Below are 18,266 nucleotides of genomic sequence, written 5' to 3' on the forward strand. Positions count from 1 at the left end.
AATGTGAGTGTTGTTTATGTGTATATGCCCTGTGATTGGTTGGTGACCAATCAAGGGTGTACCGGGGCACAACAGGAATGAGAATAAGTAGCATTGTGAAATGAAAAACATAATAGAGCCTGCTAACACAGAATGTCATTACTGTAACTTCACTATGGGTCTAAATATACCTTTTATAAAATTTAAATAAAACAAACTTATTTAGAGAATAAATTTCTCAATGCAAAATAATTTTATTGACGAACAGTAAAGACAACACAGACACGCACACACAATGGAGTGGACCACCCCGCCCCGGTCCCGCCCAGCGGTCCGACCCCACCGAGAAAACAGAGTGTGGATCATGTGACAGCACAGCAGCAGTTTCTACACCACACACGCACGACACACACAGACACAAAAACACCAAGCGAGTAAGTCAGTGAGTTTTATAAGTTTGGGAAGTTGTCGCCCGCTCAGCGTGTAGATACCACCGCGGGGAGCTGACTGGCTTGTTCTCATGTGAGCGACGCCGAAGCAGAGTGACTTTGCAGCGGACTAAAACGGAGAGAGTTGTTCCAAGTCGTTGTCCAGCAAGTAGACGGCTCCCGCCCTTTCGGAAAGGTGAGTTTGACCACGATGTGTTCATTCAATTGAAAAAAAAAAGTAAATGTGTTGTGGAATATAATTACCCATCGACTTACAACTGTAAATGGCCATGGCTATTGTTTCATTCACGTTGAAAATTACACTCTTATTAATACTACATTATTATTGTTATTGTTTTCGTATTTTGTAGTGTGCGTGTATGTGACCAGGTGTTCTTTTGGACTTTAGTTGTGGTGGGGTTGTGGTTCGATTCCCGGCATGTACCATGTGTGCGTTTCCCCTCAGTCTGATAAATGGTGACAAAATTATTGCATTCTGTGACCAAGGATTGAAGCTTCGATTACTGTGGTGTTCAGAATACTCGAGCTAATGATGGGATGTTTTGTAATGGGATTCAAATGTGGTTGTGAATGTACACAAGGGTTTTCGGGTTCGGCGGTTCGATTCCCAGGATTCTGTACTTGGGGCTCTTTTTGAAGTTAGGTGTGTGAATACATTTTGCCATTTGTTCTTTGACTTAATTTTAATTTGACTACGGGCAAGAAGTGGTAATTGTTGTTGTTTTTAAATCCGTTTAAACTGAAGTGGAAACCAGCAGTTACAGTCGCGCGTGTGTGATGTGTGTGTGTGTGTTTTGTAAGTGTGTTTTAATGAGGACATCTGCACCATGTGACAAAAGGATTCCAATATATCAATTCCCTATATGTCTGTGCAGTTGCAAAGGGTAGTCAGGTTATATTTACAAGGGCTTTCAACTGTGTCCTGCGACTAAAGGTTTCCAGGTTCGATCCCTCACATTCACAGCAAGGCACTAATTGCTCCGAGCGTGCTTGAAAGCATAACGCTGCATGTATAGTTATGTCATTTGGAGTGAATATGATCCCAAAGTCGGTCGTGTGGACAGAGTGGGACAGCCGAGTCCCCGGTGTGAGGTGACAGGTGTGTGAATCACACCTGATGCGCCGCGTTGCCTCCCCTGCGTCGCATCCTCTCACCGAGGCCCCCCCCCCCCTCCATCTCCTGGCTATGTGTCTCTCCACGTTTCCTGTGCTTTGTTTCAAGGCTGAGGCTTGCGTCACACATTCCTCTTGGCATATGAAGCCCTCATCCTGTTTAGAGGCCAACGAGTGAGAACCGAGGGAGGAGAGAGGGATGTGGACTTGGGGGGTGGGGGGGTCAGATGAGTGGAACGGGGGCACCCTCAGCCTCTTTGTCTGACTTCATTGTCTTTTGTGAGCACTGGTGAAGTTTTAAGGGGAGTTATTTATGATTATTTGGACACTAGTTTGTCTCAAGGGCCACAAGCCCCCCTCCACACAAACACACACCCAATACCCCACCCACCCCTGCACCTCTTTCCCTGAATCAACATGCTGATGTTATCTGGTGGAACAAAATGCGTGAGAGTGCAACACACACACGCACACACACACACACACACACACACACACACGCTGCTCAAAGGGCACATCTTGTGGAACATAAGAGCTAAACATTAAACTAGTGGCAGCTGAATATTTGGTCATCCTCAATGAAGAAGCCGAGGAAGTGAGCACACTCAGACGGCCCGTAAACCGAAACGCACACAGGCTGTTACACAACCCCTGCGTCTCAACCACCGGATCTGCCGCTTCCCGCCTCCCACAAACAGACACACATGCACACACACCACCTCCCTTGTTAGAGGTTGATGGGAGTTTTGTCATATTTGCTTTCGACCAGTTTGATATAGTTTAGGTCAGAGGGGCTATTTTCTGGTTTTCTTCTACTCCCCTTCTCCTATTATTTAGGTAGGGAGGTGAAGTTTTTTTTTTTTTTTTTAGGGGGAGACAGGAAACCACAGTCCCCCCAGCAGCCCCCTCCAACATCCTCCCCTTGTTCTCTTCCCTTTCTCTGGCTTCCCTCTCTTCTTTGGCGCCCCCGACCCATCACGCCGTTTGGAAATAATAACAGTGCGAGGGCTTCCGCTGTTCTCTGGAAAGCTTCACCTCTCTGCCGAGTGCACGACTTGAAGATTGCGCATATGTCGGCATATGTCAGCTGTGGCATGTCTTTCTGTGTGTGCGTGTGTTTGTGTGTGTGTACTGAGAGATTTTGGCTCATCTTTCCTGACTGATGGCCCCCTTGTGCCTGGCTGTCCTGAGACTCTCGTTCTGCAAGAGAGGGGCCCCATGTTGGTGTTGGTCAGGGCACGCGAGGGGGTAATGGGGGGGTTCAAGGGAGGTGATCATAATAATGATGGCGAAGAAGCTCATTGGTGGATGTTGAGCTCATCTAATGGAGTCTGAACACTAGGTGGTTGTTTTTGACGGAAAACAGATTAAAATAGTCTTATTTTTTTTCACTGATTTGGCAATTTGAAAACGCATCAATTTTTAAGTAGTTTTAGTGAATAATTTATGTGGTAAAATCAGTCATCTGTTGAAGAAACAGTATGTTAAAATAGTTTTAAATATGATTTTTCAATGTTCATTTTAAAAAAAACATTATTTATTTCATTAATTTTTCAATCCGCTTTATCCTCACAAGGGTCGCGGGGGGTGCCGGAGCCTATCCGAACCGTCTTCGGGCAGTAGGCGGGGGACACCCTGAACAGAGACGAACAATCATCCACACTCACACTCACACCTAGGGACAATTTTGAGTGTTCAATCAGCCTGCCATGCAAGATTTTGGAATGTGGGAGGAAACCAGAGTACCCGGAGAAAACCCACGCAGGCCCGGGGAGAACATGCAAACTCCACACAGGGAGGCCGGAGCTGCAATTGAACCCGGTAATTCTGCACTGCAAGGTCGATGCGCTAACCACTGGACCACCGGGCCGCTTATTTATTTCAATAATATGCACACAAAAAAAGATGTTTTGTCACTTCAACGTACATTTTTCTTCTGTAATTGTAGTAATCGCTTATCACATTACTTTGGGCGCACCTTCCCCTATACGAGGCTGCCACGTTTCGTCGCCATCTTTCTGCTACGGATACCCGAAGGAGGCAAACTTAGCAAAGGTAGTTGCTCCACATGAAAACTGCGGGATGTGCAACAAATGGCATGTACTTAACCCTTCACTTTCGTGAATACCAGACGTCATTTGAGGTGACATTTTGCTTCCATCTCTCCAGACGAAATTGGTGGGAAACTTGAGAGGTGTGGTCTCTCTCTGAGGCGCTGCCAGCCTAGGGCGTTGCATTCTCTTAGTTCGCCACCATATAGCACTGTATTTTACACACTGTACCCTTAAATATTGTCTTTGGACATGCGGAAGTATGTTGCAGTCAAAACCTTAATGACTGTAATGCTGCAGTAGCCACCAGAAAAGTGCTTTATGTACTTCACACCTACTACACGTAGTAGACTTTGTCACAAACGGGTCAGAGCATATATATATATATATATATAAGTCTATTGATCTCAGCTTAGCATGCTTTGGGCAATCTTATTTCCAAATTGTATCATGATGACAACAATAGCAATTAGACACTAACATAGAACAACATGTTCTTTTTTTTCTTGACAATAAGTGACCAGACGTTGATTTACACTTTTGGTATCTTGCCTTGTCTGCTTGTCAGCCTAACTGACCAAGTACTAATCACATTGTTGTTTGCTGTTTTTCAGTTCTTGTGAATTTTGGCGGCACTGTTGTCTATGTGTGAAGTAAAAAAAATACATAAAATAAATCTTTACTAGGTTGTTGTCATCTCAACATAAAAGTTCAACTACATGGGGTTGTAAATAAAAGCAACTCTGATATTACCTCACCACTTTGATGACTCATGCAGCTAGCATGCTAATCAGTCAGCACTAATCAGTTCCGTCCTTTAAGGGTAACAGGGATGCATAGTGTGTGTGTGTGTGTGTGGGGGGGGGGGGGGGGGGGGGTTAAAGTAGGAATGAGCTCAGAGTGGAAATGAGTCCGTAAAGACCGAGAAGACGAAAAAGAATGTGGAGAAATGTGAGTTGTGGCGTGTTTCTTGGACAAAGCTGTCGTCTGGAGGTTTGTGCTCTCTCTGGTGATCTCATCATCTCCAGCAGTTTTGCCATTAGAGCATGCACGCGCAAGCCCCCTTGTGTGTGTGTGTGTGTGTATGTGTGTGTGTGTGTGTGTGTTTATGCACGGGTGAGCATGTGTCCATGTCTGTTATAATTTAGGCCTTTAGTGATTTAATGTGTGTATTCTGTTGAGCAAGCAGAAACGTGGTGTGTGGTTGTGTGCACTGAACAACTGTGTACGTGCATGCCTGTTGTGTATGTGTGTGTGTATCTGTGTGCATGTGGTTAAGTCGGTAGCCAGGGACTCCAAACCACAATATTTTCCCCCCTCAGTCATGTTGTTCTTTATCATTCATGGAGTGAGAGGAGAGTGGAGATCGTGCGAAGCCGATAAATAGGAAACGAGCGACCGTTGAGGGGTGTAGAAGGAGACGCGTTCGGGGGAGAAAGGAGCTGAAAGTGGGAGGTGTCTTGAGAGGTTGAGCACACAGTAGCTCCACTGACCTAAAGGGACAATATTTGCTGACCAATCTCCACACACACACGCGCACACACACACGCACATAAAGAGTGCACAGGTAGGCTACTTATATTTACAAAGTAGGCGTCGCACATTCTGGCACCTCAACTACGTGTGTGTGTGTGTGCGTGCGTGTGTGTGTGTGTGTGTGTGTGTTGTGTAAATTCTACTAGGTCAATTTGAGCCGAAACCAAAACACTTCCTTTATACAATGCTTGTCAATAAAACTAGGTCAGCCGACTAAATTAGGTACCCATGCACCAACTCATTCGGACAAATAATGCTCAGATTTTAATGACGCCGTCAGAGAAGTATCCATTTAGCAAGGTTTTTATTCTTGTGGTTGTCATTTGTTGTAACGTTGAGCTGTTTCTAGTATTTTGTCTCACATTGTGTTCATGACTTGTCAATATTGGGCGGCCCGGTGGTCGAGTGGTTATCACGTCAATGCAGAGGCACCGGGTTCGATTCCAGCACCCCCCCCCCACCCCCCTTCCTGTGTGGTGGAGTTTGTATGTTCTCCCCGTGCCTGCGTGGGTTTTTTCCGGGTACTCCGGTTTCCTCCCACATTCCAAAAACATGCGTGGCAGGCTGATTGAACATTCAAAATTGTCCCTCTGTGTGACTGTGAGCGCGGATGGTTGTTCGTTTCTGTGTGCCCTGCGATTGGCTGGCAACCGTTTCAGGGTGTCCCCCGCCTACTGCCCGAAGACAGCTGGGATAGCCTCCAGCACGCCCCGCGACCCTTGTGAGGATAAAGCGAATCAGAAAATGGATGGGTTACTTGTCAGTTTTAAATGGACTTATTGTCTAATTAGACTTGTGTGACAGTAAATGTAATGCGAAATTGTTACTGGCTGTAAAAATTCACCGTGCATTTCATACACAAGGTGAACACCTCGTGAGTCAACTAGCGTCCCATTTTCAACATATCATTTGGTTGTGCAGGTGTGCCTAAAGTGTGCTGGCATGTATGTATGTTATTTCTTTTGGTGTTGTTTCGAAGTGATCATGAGGCATACAGTACGTTACCACACAATTGTTTTACCGCCAACAAGAATTGAATATCTGATTCCCACTTCATGGTTGGTCGATGTTGGTACTTGCGTGGCTGGTTATTGTTATTCCGTAGCCTTTCCTGGTTGACTTTCACTTGATGTTGCGTCTTTGGCATCTTGCATTTATTGTATTGGTCACATCCCGTTTCAGACTCTTCTCTTTGTGATACATCTTTAGAGAAGAGGTCATCTCTTGTCATGCAGTAATCTCGCTCGTTTCCACTTCTTTGGAGATAATCATAATTGATAAGCTTTATTATCTATGGACCTAAAGATGCTTAAGTAACTAAATAATATCATTGAAATGTAATATGCACAAAAGTGAGCACCTGCATGTGGCCTCACATCTGTCACTGTCAATTTGTCGTGTTTGTTGCATGTTTTGACAAGAAGATTGAACCCACCGAGCATAAATCAACCTTAGAGGACATGAAATGCATGTGGGGAAATGTTTGACAACTCTCTGTGTCTTTCGAGGAGTTTCGGGAATGCAGAGCACTTGGGAGGAATTTTCGGACTGCTATTCTTATCTATTTAATTTTTAGAACAGCTTGACACACTAAGTCAGTCGCGAATTTACGTAACACTGGACAGTAGGTAGGAAAATACTTCGAGGCCATCCAAAACCATTAAGATGAAGTCGAGCAACAGCCCCGCATCTGTGACACACTCCAAAAACCTCTCAAAAGTCTTCCCAGACGTTTGCCCTATTTTATAGCCCTCCACCCGCAACTTACCCCAATGCGCATTTTCACTTTCTCAAGGGGACGTTTGAAAATGTCCCAATATTTACTGTAGGCCTGTAGTTGTCGAAACGGGCTCAGGCAAAGTGGATTATGAAACGTGGAAAAACACTCCAGCTTGTTTGGAACACACTCGACAAGTCGAAGTAGAGCACATACCTTCAGGGCTGAACAATCCTGCCCTACACTTTTATTGTTTATTCCTTCACGTAGAAACACTGCAAAATAGCCCCATCGGAACCACGACAAAAGATTTGACGATACTCAGGCAGGTTTTTTTTTTTTTACCCATCACCCAGCAAAGCAGCATATTTCTTTCCATACAGTATCTGTGCCCTAGTAAAAATCACAAGCGAAACATGTGTAGGAGCAAGGGCAAACGCAGTGGTCAATATATTGTTGACATGAAACCATTTCCTCATTGTTGAAAGTGCACGAGCTCAGCGTTGTTCAAACAGTTGCAAGGGGAAAGGCCGTTGAATATGTCGTCAGATATGGCCGTGAAACGTCTGTTTGTGCTCCTCACGTCACCTGATTGGCAACCACAAACGAACAACTGCTTGACCTCCAGTTGAACTGCAACACAATACAAACCCGGTCTATAGAAGGCACGCGCACGCACACACACACACACACACACACACAGGCCACACCTGACTGCTCGCTCTTTGTTTCTCCGGAGCTGCGCCACGGTTGCGGCCTGTGTCGTCATGTTCACACCCTTCCTGACCCAGCGAGGGAAGCATCCTGCTTCCCCATTGGTCTGTTCGCCATCTGGACTCCCAGTGTGCATGTTTGTGTGTGTGCCTGTTTTGGATGGGGCGTGAGGGCTTGTGTTCTTTCCCACTTGTTAATAATTAAAGGCTAACTTGTCTCCCGACTGTGGACTTTGATCAGGTCACACACACATACACGCACGCACCTCCTTGAAGGTACATTCTCAGTACAGGTCATGTTACCTAAAGGTTCGATGGAAACACGTACACACGTATTTTGAACCAGTCCTTGTGGTTCCACTTGGTGTGTGCATGCATATTTTCCTGGTTTGCTCGTTACGCTTCATTCTACGCTGGTCTGATTTAGTTGGGGGGGAGGGGGGCAGCTAATCACCATTGCAAGGGTTGCAGTCGCGGCAAACCGGGAAAGGAACTGGTGTCTATGAGTGATAGAGTTGCTGTAAAAACCTTCAGAGGAAGAGGACAAAGATGAGGGAAAGAGGTGAAGAAACGACAAGAGAAGCGCCAATATACAGAACACAGAAGCGCTCAGGTAGAGGTACTCGGTGTAATTGTCCATGAACGCTCTCATTCAGTGAAATACTTGGAAAGCCCCAGATCACTTTTTACTGTTGGGATTTTTTTTTCTTTTCAAACGTAGTTTTCTTCATATTAAAAACAAAAATGTGGTCTTTATGTTCTCGATGCATTTGATCTACACTTATTTAGCATGAGATGATCGCTTTCATTTCTGCGCCGTTTATCCTAACTTGACAATGAACTCCAGTTTTTGGAACATTAGAGGAAGATGGCATACTTGGAAAAAAGAAACGTCACACTGGGAGGCCGTGGCTTGGATTTGAACCACAACCTCAGAACTGTGAGGCGGATGGGCGAACCGTATATCATCTGTTTTATGTCCTAAATTGAAACTAAGATTACCTGTAAGTGTCTTCATATATGTATGCCTGTGTTGTGCTTTTACAGGCTTTCGGCCATTGCAGCCATGCTGATGTATGATTACCCTCTGAAAACAGACATGGAGACGGTAAGGCACGTGTGTGTTTTGTGCAATGTGTGTGTGCTCGCATCATGCCCGAGCATGTTTTTGATGCCATGCAGCAAGTAGCCCGCACATAGCGACCCGCAATCATGCTTACGTGCCGAGACAGCCCGGTTCCCACATTCCGACTCTTCCTGGACAAACAGGCTGCAGCACAGTGGACATTTGCATACAATGGCCGCGCACGCCGCCATGCAGCGGGCTAATCAGCACTCGGTTGTGACAGACATTCCCGAGCAAAACTGTGCTGACGTTTCTTGGCTGGCTGTAGTTGTTTGTGAGGCAGAAGCCTGTTTTCGCCGGCATTCCGTGCTGAGCGGGAATGTTCAACTCTGCTCTTTTGTTCCCTTTCCTTTCTCCTGCATCCTCTCTTCCGCAGTCATTCTACTCACCGCTGGTGAAAACGCCGGATCCGTACGGAGTCTACTTCTCCCATCCGACCCACGTCTACCACCACAGCCACATGCAGGCCCTGACCCAGTCCCGCGCCGCGAGCAACCCATCGCACACCCAGCTGGAGCCCGTTGATCTGTCCCTGAGCAAGCGCTCGTCCTCCTCCGCCACCTCCTCCTCGTCCTCCCCTCACTGCTCGTCCGCCTCCTCCCCGGCCTCCTCGCGGAGCACCCCACCATCGCCTTATAGTACCGCCAGCCGTGCCTCCCCGCGCTGCTCCCCCCGGCTGAGCCAGCGGCACTCCTCGCCGTCCCACGCGCTCCCGCCGCCCGCCACCTCGCTGTCGTACCCCACCATGGTGGCTCCTCTGATGGGCGCAGGCTCCGGCGTCATCCAGAGCTCGGGGGTCATGGTGTCTCCGGTCATGGTGCCTCTGTCCGTCCTCTATCCCTCCCCGCTCCACTTGCACCAGCCCATAATGGTGAGCGCACCTGTTACGGCGGACGATGAGCATCATCACCGTCATCATCATCATCATCATCGAAGCAGAGACCACAAGACAGGTGAGCCTCATTTGTTGCTTTTATTTACTTTGAGCATTCTCCCGCAACAAAATGCGCACATTCATTCTTCAGACAACATTTTCACTCATATACAATGGAATTTTAACCGTATAAAAATGTACTCCCTTGCCACGTGAACAATGCAACAAAAACATAATGGTATTGTCGATATACAAAAATCTTAAATGTAGCTTTTGGTTCACATAAATTGTGCTGAACGCGCTTCAAAAACAACTAGCAGGCAGCACATATTCATATCAAATTAATGAAAGTGAGGGAATGCAAATATTCTTAACACAAGCCACAGAGCAGAGTATTCCAAGGTTAACTTCATTAGTTAGCCACATTTATTACATGGCATAAATTGCATATATAATATAATACATATATAATGAATGTACTTGAGTAGAGACAAAATGTTACAATTTTACACAATGCTTCTTGCTTGGCGAACACCAAAAGGCTGCTTCTATGTCTGTGTGATCGTTTCAAAATGACTTTCTTTCTGCCCAGTTCAATCCAGAAAGTCATTGGATGGGCGAGGCGATGGGCACGACTTGCACAAGCTCATCAAAACCGAGCCCCGTCCCGAGCTCATTCATGAGCATCACAGCAGCCACGACATGAAGTCATCGGTCATCAGGATACCACAAGAATATGAGTAAGTTTGACACACACACACACACACACACACACACACACACACACTCACACACACACACACACACACACACACACCCACACACATGTATCATTACATTGTTGCCATGCCCTTGGCCTCTTCGTCCCAAAGAAGGATGTCGAAGTGACTTGAGGAGCTTCGTTTAGACAGAACTACAATAGCACTTTGCCACCATTTTTGTGGATTTTTGCTATTCGCAGCAGGGCTCAAACGCTCTCTTTCTTAGATAGTGGGAGGGGGTTCATTCTCGTCAAGGATGCTCAATTTACAATTGGAGTTTGGGATTAGATGAGCGCTTACACGATTATTCCTTCAGAAACGACAGTACACATTTTACAAAAAGAAATACTGTACAAAGTGCAGTTTTGGAGGAACTTAAAAAAAATAAAAGATAATCAAAACAATCAAATCAAAATGTGTTCAGTGATATTGTCCACGACGGTAACCATTCTTGTTGTAAATGGGGGAAAAAGTTTCTTCTTTAAACAATTGTGGATGCCAACAGGAGATACATTGGATAACATCTCCATTCCGAATTCCTTCGCCCCACCGTTTATTCTTTTCTTTCCAGTCGCCTGTGTCCTCTGGTACGGGTCTCCATGCGACGAGGCTGTCCTACAAGTTTATATCAGCAATCCGAATCCTGTCGCCGCCACTCTTCCACTTCCTGTTCTGTCTTTCGTAACCACCTCCCTCATTTTCGCTTCCTGTGTTGTTTTTTTTTAGCGCTCGTCGTCTGGCATCCGCAGGCCCCACATCTATTCTGCTTCTCCTCTCGCTCATCTGTTCTTATTCCTCGAACTTTCATCCGACATTTAATGGACAAGTGTCGTCAGGTAGTTGTTGGCTTAGTTTTAAAGTCGTTGTCAGTGTGCCAAGTGTGGCTGTGGGTGTGTCCAGTGCTGTCATCACCTCTCAAAAGTCATTCAAGCGTGTACTGTACGTGAAATATAGGTCATGTTGGCTCACCACCGTCACCCAGGATTGGTCTTAGTGCGTGTGTGCGTGTGAGTGTGTGCATGTGTGTGTGTGTGCCTGCCTGCCTGCAAATTCCTTTGCAGTGAACCAATGTGAAAGATTCATATTTCAACACCCCGTGTCTGCTTTTAACCGCCACTTTATCACGCCGTTCTACACACATGCACGTACGCCCATGTACATACTGACACACGCGCGCGCACACACACAAACACACGCACGCGCATGCGTTCATCTCCAGACTCCTTTTCTTTTTCACAAATCCAAAAACAAATGAATGATGTCACAAAAATGTCTTCTATTGTTTTCAATGTGAATAGCATATATGACAGTCCTACTTCGTAAGCAGTGTTACCTTCCTGCAAACTATTACTTTTAAAGTGGAAGCTTCCAAGTCAGACACCCTGAAGGCAGTAGATTTTGTGGAATATTCCACAATTAAGGAAAATGTATAGTTCAGTGTGTAACATCAAGTATTTGTCATCAAATCTCATGCGACTTGAGCTCAGTGAGCGATCTCGGGCCACCAAAATCCTATTTTTCAGTACTTTTTATTTGAATGACTGCTACGCCGTGTCTCAAGTAGGATTTCAAATGAGTTTTGATAAATTCACATGAAAAAAAAAAATAATGGGACTTGGGAGGGGAAATTTTTTTTCTTCAAGAATGAACCCTTCACGTTTGAATAAGTAAAGATAATTCAAACAGGATGATCAATAATAAACATGTTCCTGTTGACCTCCCCTTCCTCTTCAACCATTGACACTCACACCAAAGGACAATAAACTTTCAATTAATGGTACATGCATGCGTTTGGAATGTGGGAGGGGCCTGGACTGCTCAGAGAACACGCCAGCACCACAGAAGGCAGGCCGGAGCCTGGATTTGAACGCCCAACCTCTGAACTAAACAAAGAGCTAACCAATTATGCAATTCTTGTTATCGTTCTTCCAAAGTACACCTGGAATTTTGTTAGCCTGGTCTCAAGTTTTTTTTTCGTTACAATCATTTTGTAGTACTTTAAATGCTTAAATGACAAAGAAAACAACTCGAACCTTTAAATTCAATCACAAGATAGTCGTGAATTTAAAAAAAATGTAGGTAGAAAAAAAAAGTGTGTGACCTAATGAATTATGTTCCACTATTACCATTTTATGTCGAAATAAAGACTCATTAATTGATGAACGTTGTGGACTTTTACACAGTACTTGGACTATTTTTAGCCCGTTCAAAGACAAAAGATGACAAAACCAAACCAAAAGGTGTGGTGCGCTGGAAAAAGTGGGAGGTGTTTTTCAACTTCCCGACAGGCAGTTGTTATTTTTGTGCCGGAGGGTTGCCTGCCACTTGATTCTGCCAACTAACAGTTCCCTCGGGTGATTTCAACATCCTGCAAAGGAGGCCGCAATGATGTGACACCGACTCCTCCTGCTGGTTAAATCTCAACCATTCTCTTCTTCCCGTGTGTGTTTAGGGGCAACAACCCGTCCGTTATTGTCCATTCGGCCACTCAGCATCCTCTCCCCGCTGACTCTCCGGACACGCTGAAGAAGAGAAGAATCCACCGTTGCGATTTCTCTGGTTGCAACAAAGTCTACACAAAGAGTTCACACCTCAAAGCGCACCGTAGGACGCACACAGGTGAGATCTTCCGCTCTGTGACACAAGATTAGGTACATCCGCACTGTCGACTGTCACCCAGTACAATAAATACAGTACCGTGCAAGAGCTCGTGTGCAGTGGTGCTGAATTGCACTGCATCCTACTGAAAAGGGAGATACTGTAGAAATTCTTTTCTAAAATATACTGTATATTTAAAAAAAACAACTCCAGCAAGTATTAGAAGCCGTTCTCCGTGAGATACACTACAGAAAATGTCATTCACAATAAACTGCATACAAATTTATTCCAGCAAACAGTAGTGTAACTGCAGGTGGTGGGAGGTGTTTATTTTTACATATTTTAGGAGCACGTCGTTGCTCCATTCTCACGGTTTAATGTTTGTCCTACCATTCCTCCTTTGTTTTTGTTTTTTCAGCTATTGTTTTTACTTACTGTATTTTCCGCACTAAAAGGCGCACCTAAATGCCTTCCATTTTTTTATTAAAAAGCTCACAGCGCCTTAAAATCCGATGCACCTTGTGTATGGTCATTACGGTAATATTTCTACCCCAAAATGGCTCCTTGCTCGAGACATCCTGACAACGCAGAGTTCAAACTTAAGTCGACCGGTTCCGCAGTTGAACATGGAAATAGAGCAGTGGTAAGAGAGTCCAACGCTCACGAGTCAATGCTATAACTTGCTGTTGGTTAAGTGAACTGTGTCACTGCTTTATTCAATACGTTTTACTGACATCTGATCGTTCTGTTGTCGTGACCTTGAGTGTAGCTCTATCTAGTGGAGGCATTGTAGATTGCGTCTTATAATGCCCAATGTATGGAAAAAAACTACAAAATAGGCCATTCATTGAAGGTGCGCCTCATAATCCAGTGCGCCCTTTAGTGTGGAAAATACAGTACTGTAATGCACCTCGCATGAGGGAAAGGAGAATCATGGCTGCCAATGCACTTTTCAACCTTTTCAATGAAACATAACGCCTGCAGTAAATAGGGTTTTACTGTAAGTATAAAACAGACAAATCACAGCGAAATGCAGCAAATTTTCAGTAAATTCGGCCACCTGGGCAGATCAAAAATGTTGCATAGCTGCCCAGAGCATGAATGTGGATGTGCACAACATTGTGCGGTCACGGCAAGGCCACCAGAAGGGAAGTTATTATCATTTTTTAACACATCGTAGGGAACTTATCAACAACATATGGTAAGTTTAAGCCATTGAATGTTTCAACGGGTGCTACTGTTTTGATTAGCAATTGTGTTAGAACGTTAGGTGGCATGCTGTGAGATGTTTGTAATGTGACGTGTGTGTCTTGGCTCAGTGAAGCTCGACAAACAACGCCTTAGCTTGTGCAGTTTGTGTTGCGACAGTGTTCAAGCATTTTTTTTTTCCCTTGAACCGTGAATGTGTTTGTGCACTCCCGCAGGCGAGAAACCGTACAAGTGCATGTGGGAAGGCTGCACATGGAAGTTTGCCCGGTCCGATGAGCTGACGCGGCACTTTCGCAAGCACACGGGAGTGAAACCTTTCCAGTGTCCTGACTGCGAGCGCAGCTTTTCCCGCTCCGACCACCTGGCCTTGCACAAAAAGCGCCACCTCCTGGTGTGAAACTTCAACTCAGGACAACTTGAGCTGAATTCAACATTGGACTGTACCACTTGGACTTTGAGGGGCGGGGCTGGGGGTATAAATATCGGACTCCAATGTACGGATTGGGGCAAGCTGTGATGCTTTCACCTCTTTGACCTGAATATGAGCTGGTATCCTACTGCATCCAAAAAAACAACAACTTTGAATCATTCACAGCATGTTGCCATTACATTTTGGGGAATCCAAACATTTTCTCTTTTGAAAGTGATTGCAACATCTCAGCTGGTTTGAGAGTGCTTCCCCCTTGTGGCCTTACAAAACACGTACGGAAAGCCGTTGGAGAATTTATGCCAACGCCTTTGATTTCCAATTTTGGGTCCATGTACTTGTACTTGTAACCAGCTCCCTATGAGCATTAATTTGTTATCCTATTTTGTGTTTTTTATGGTCTTACTAGTGAGGCCAATGGGCATACCAGTGGATGGACTTTAAACTGGATAACAAGGTTCTGGAATAAATGCTTTAAGTGCTTTCCATACACATATGCACCATGAACAAACTTTTCATGTTAAAGGAAACCCTTTTTTTTTTTAATTTGTCTTCGAGGGCCAACGAAATGTGAAGTTTTTCACATGGTATTGCATCACACCTACTTGTGGGCAGTGTGGCTAACTCGTCTAATGCTAGTCCCCCAAATTGAAACAACACACACCTCATCTGCTTCGAAAAGCTTGAATGATGCGTTCTCTTATGTGCACACTTTAATGGAACACAATGCAGGAAAAATGCACTTAATGAAATTTGGGTTAGAAAGTATTTTGGTTGTTTTTATTTAGAAATGTGAACATTGCTGTACCTGGGGCATTATATTGTTTCGATCAGGACATGCATAAGGATATTAAGTGCAGCAAAATATCTCATTTCTTATATCAAGCTTCAAAAGTATATCTATAATATGATCGTTTTGGAGGGCGGGAAGGTTGTGATGCAATGTCAATCTAAGTTTTTTCTCTTGAGACTCTTACTTGGGGAAATGTCAGCGTTCAAGGCAAGGAACCGGACGGGACTTTTTTTGCTTTCAATATTTCTGCGTACCAACATAATTCCAATCGAATTTCCCTTATTTAGCTATCCGTTCTTTACAGCCTCCCGAGAACAAAGAGCGAATCAAGGAATGTGTGTTTGTGTGAGTGTGTTCATGTCTCCATGCTGTGTGCACTTTATAGGTAAGATTCAAACCAGCATTCCCAAAAGCATACATTGATCCACATAAACTAAACATACCCGAATGTAGCGGCTCAACAGATCAGCATTTTCCTTTTTTTTTCTTGTGATGGTTTTTGTCTGTCTGCAAATATAAGTTGTAATATATATTATATATTATATTCATATATATTTTCTAATTGTTAGACTGAAAGGGCAATTACAGGTTTTTATTAAGCATGATTTTGATACTCATAATAATGAAAAATATTACACATTTCTGCAATGTTGTGTCTCTCATGAACTTTATCTCCTTTTAATCTACATTGGTAATTCAAAGGGAATGTGTAAACTGTGAGCATAACTACAGATGTGTGTGGAATTCTGCATTTGTTTTAAAACAAAATATTCATACCACTTAATAAACTTATTGCTATTATTATCAGCATTGTGGGTTTTCTATGTTTATTTGCTTTAGTCTGTAGTACCTCCTTCCATCCATTTTCCAGTGTGCTTATCCTCACGAGGGTCGCGGGCATGCGTTTGTAGCCTATCCTAGCTATCTTCGAGCAGTAGGCAGGCTACAACCTGAACTAGTTGCCAACAAATCGCAGGGCACACATAGACGAACAAGCATTTGCGCTCACAATCTCACCTCGGGACTATTTAGAGTGTTCATTCGACTACCATGCATATTTTTGGATTGTGGAAGGAAACCGGAGTACTCAGAGAAAACCCACGCAGCCACGCGGAGAACACCACCGAGAAAGGCCGGTGCTGGAATCGGACCCTGCACCTCTGCACTGGGAGGCAGACGTGCTCACCACTGGACCACAGTGCTGCCCTGGACTACCTCAAAACATTTCATTCAGTTAGTCTTATGGAATCAATATTTTAAGGATAGGGTTTTAAGAATCACAAGTTCTACTGTCCATCCATCCATCCATCCATCCATCATCTACCGCTTATCCGGGGCCGGGTCGCGGGGGCAACAGCTTTAGCAGGGAAGCCCAGACTTCCCTCTCCCTAGCTACTTCTTCCAGCTCTCCCCGGGGGATCCTGAGACGTTCCCAGGCCAGCTGGGTGACATAGTCTCTCCAGCGTGTCCTGGGTCTTCCCCGGGGTCTCCTCCCGGTGGGACATGCCCAGAACACCTCACCAGGGAGGCGCTCAGGAGGCATCCGAATCAGATGCCCAAGCCACCTCATCTGGCTCCTCTCGATGTGGAGGAGAAGCGTCTCGACTCTGAGCCCCTCCCGGATGACTGAGCTTCTCACCTTATCTCTAAGGGAGAGCCCGGACACCCTGCGGAGAAAACTCATTTCGGCCGCTTGTATCCGGGAACTCGTTCTTTCGGTCACGACCCATAGCTCGTGACCATAGGTGAGGGTTGGGACGTAGATCGACCGGTAAATTGAGGGCTTCGCCTTTCGGCTCAGCTCCTTCTTCACCATGACAGACCGATACAACGTCCGCATCACAGCAGACGCTGCACCGATCCGCCTGTCGATCTCTCGCTCCCTCCTGCCCTCACTCGTGAACAAGACCCCAAGATACTTAAACTCCTCCACTTGGGGCAAAATCTCCCCCCCGACCTGGAGGGGGCACTCCACCCTTTTCCGACTGAGGACCATGGTTTCAGATTTGGAGGTGCTGATTTTCATCCCAACCGCTTCACATTCGGCTGCGAAACGCTCCAGTGAGAGTTGGAGAGCCCTGTTTGAAGGAGCCAACAGCACCACATCATCTGCAAAAAGCAGGGATGCAATACTGAGGCCACCAAAACGGACCCCCTCAACGCTTCGGCTGCGCCTAGAGATTCTGTCCATGAAAGTTATGAACAGAATCGGTGACAAAGGGCAGCCTTGGCGGAGTCCTACCCTCACTGGAAACGATTCCGACTTACTGCCGCTCAATGCGGACCAAACTCTGACATCGGTGGTATAGTGACCGAACAGCCCGTATCAGGGGGTTCGGTACTCCATACCCACGAAGCACCCCCCACAGAACTCCCCGAGGGACACGGTCAAACGCCTTCTCCAAGTCCACAAAACACATGTAGACTGGTTGGGCGAATTCCCACATACCCTCGAGAACCCTGCTAAGGGTGTAGAGCTGGTCCACTGTTCCACGGCCGGGACGAAAACCACACTGCTCCTCCTCAATCTGAGGCTCGACTTCCTGACGGACCCTCCTCTCCAGCACCCCTGAATAGACCTTACCAGGGAGGCTGAGGAGTGTGATCCCTCTGTAGTTGGAACACACCCTCCGGTCCCCCTTTTTAAAAAGAGGGACTACCACCCCGGTCTGCCAATCCAGAGGCACTCTCCCCGTTGACCACGCGATGTGGCAGAGGCGTGTCAACCAGGACAGCCCCACAACATCCAGAACCTTGAGGAACTCTGGGCGGATCTCATCCACCCCTGGGGCCTTGCCACCGAGGAGCTTTTTAACCACATCGGTGACTTCAGCCACAGAGATAGGAGAGCCCACCTCAGAGTCCCCAGGCTCTGCTTCCTCTAAGGAAGGCGTGTTGGTGGAGTTGAGGAGGTCTTCGA

At 45.7% G+C, this 18,266-nt stretch overlaps 1 protein-coding gene across 1 annotated transcript; it reads left to right on the plus strand.

The window, feature by feature from the left end:
• Nucleotides 1-332: 332 nt before the first annotated feature.
• On the plus strand, nucleotides 333-16,153 carry klf3 (Kruppel-like factor 3 (basic)). Its single transcript, XM_052084266.1, has 6 exons — nucleotides 333-603; nucleotides 8,606-8,666; nucleotides 9,061-9,637; nucleotides 10,151-10,298; nucleotides 12,772-12,938; nucleotides 14,342-16,153. The coding sequence occupies exons 2-6, from the start codon at nucleotides 8,625-8,627 to the stop codon at nucleotides 14,521-14,523; spliced, it is 1,116 nt and encodes a 371-aa protein (XP_051940226.1). The 5' UTR covers nucleotides 333-603; nucleotides 8,606-8,624; the 3' UTR covers nucleotides 14,524-16,153.
• Nucleotides 16,154-18,266: the final 2,113 nt, after the last annotated feature.

This window comes from Hippocampus zosterae, chromosome 13 (assembly GCF_025434085.1).
Source record: "Hippocampus zosterae strain Florida chromosome 13, ASM2543408v3, whole genome shotgun sequence".
NCBI lineage: Eukaryota > Metazoa > Chordata > Actinopteri > Syngnathiformes > Syngnathidae > Hippocampus > Hippocampus zosterae.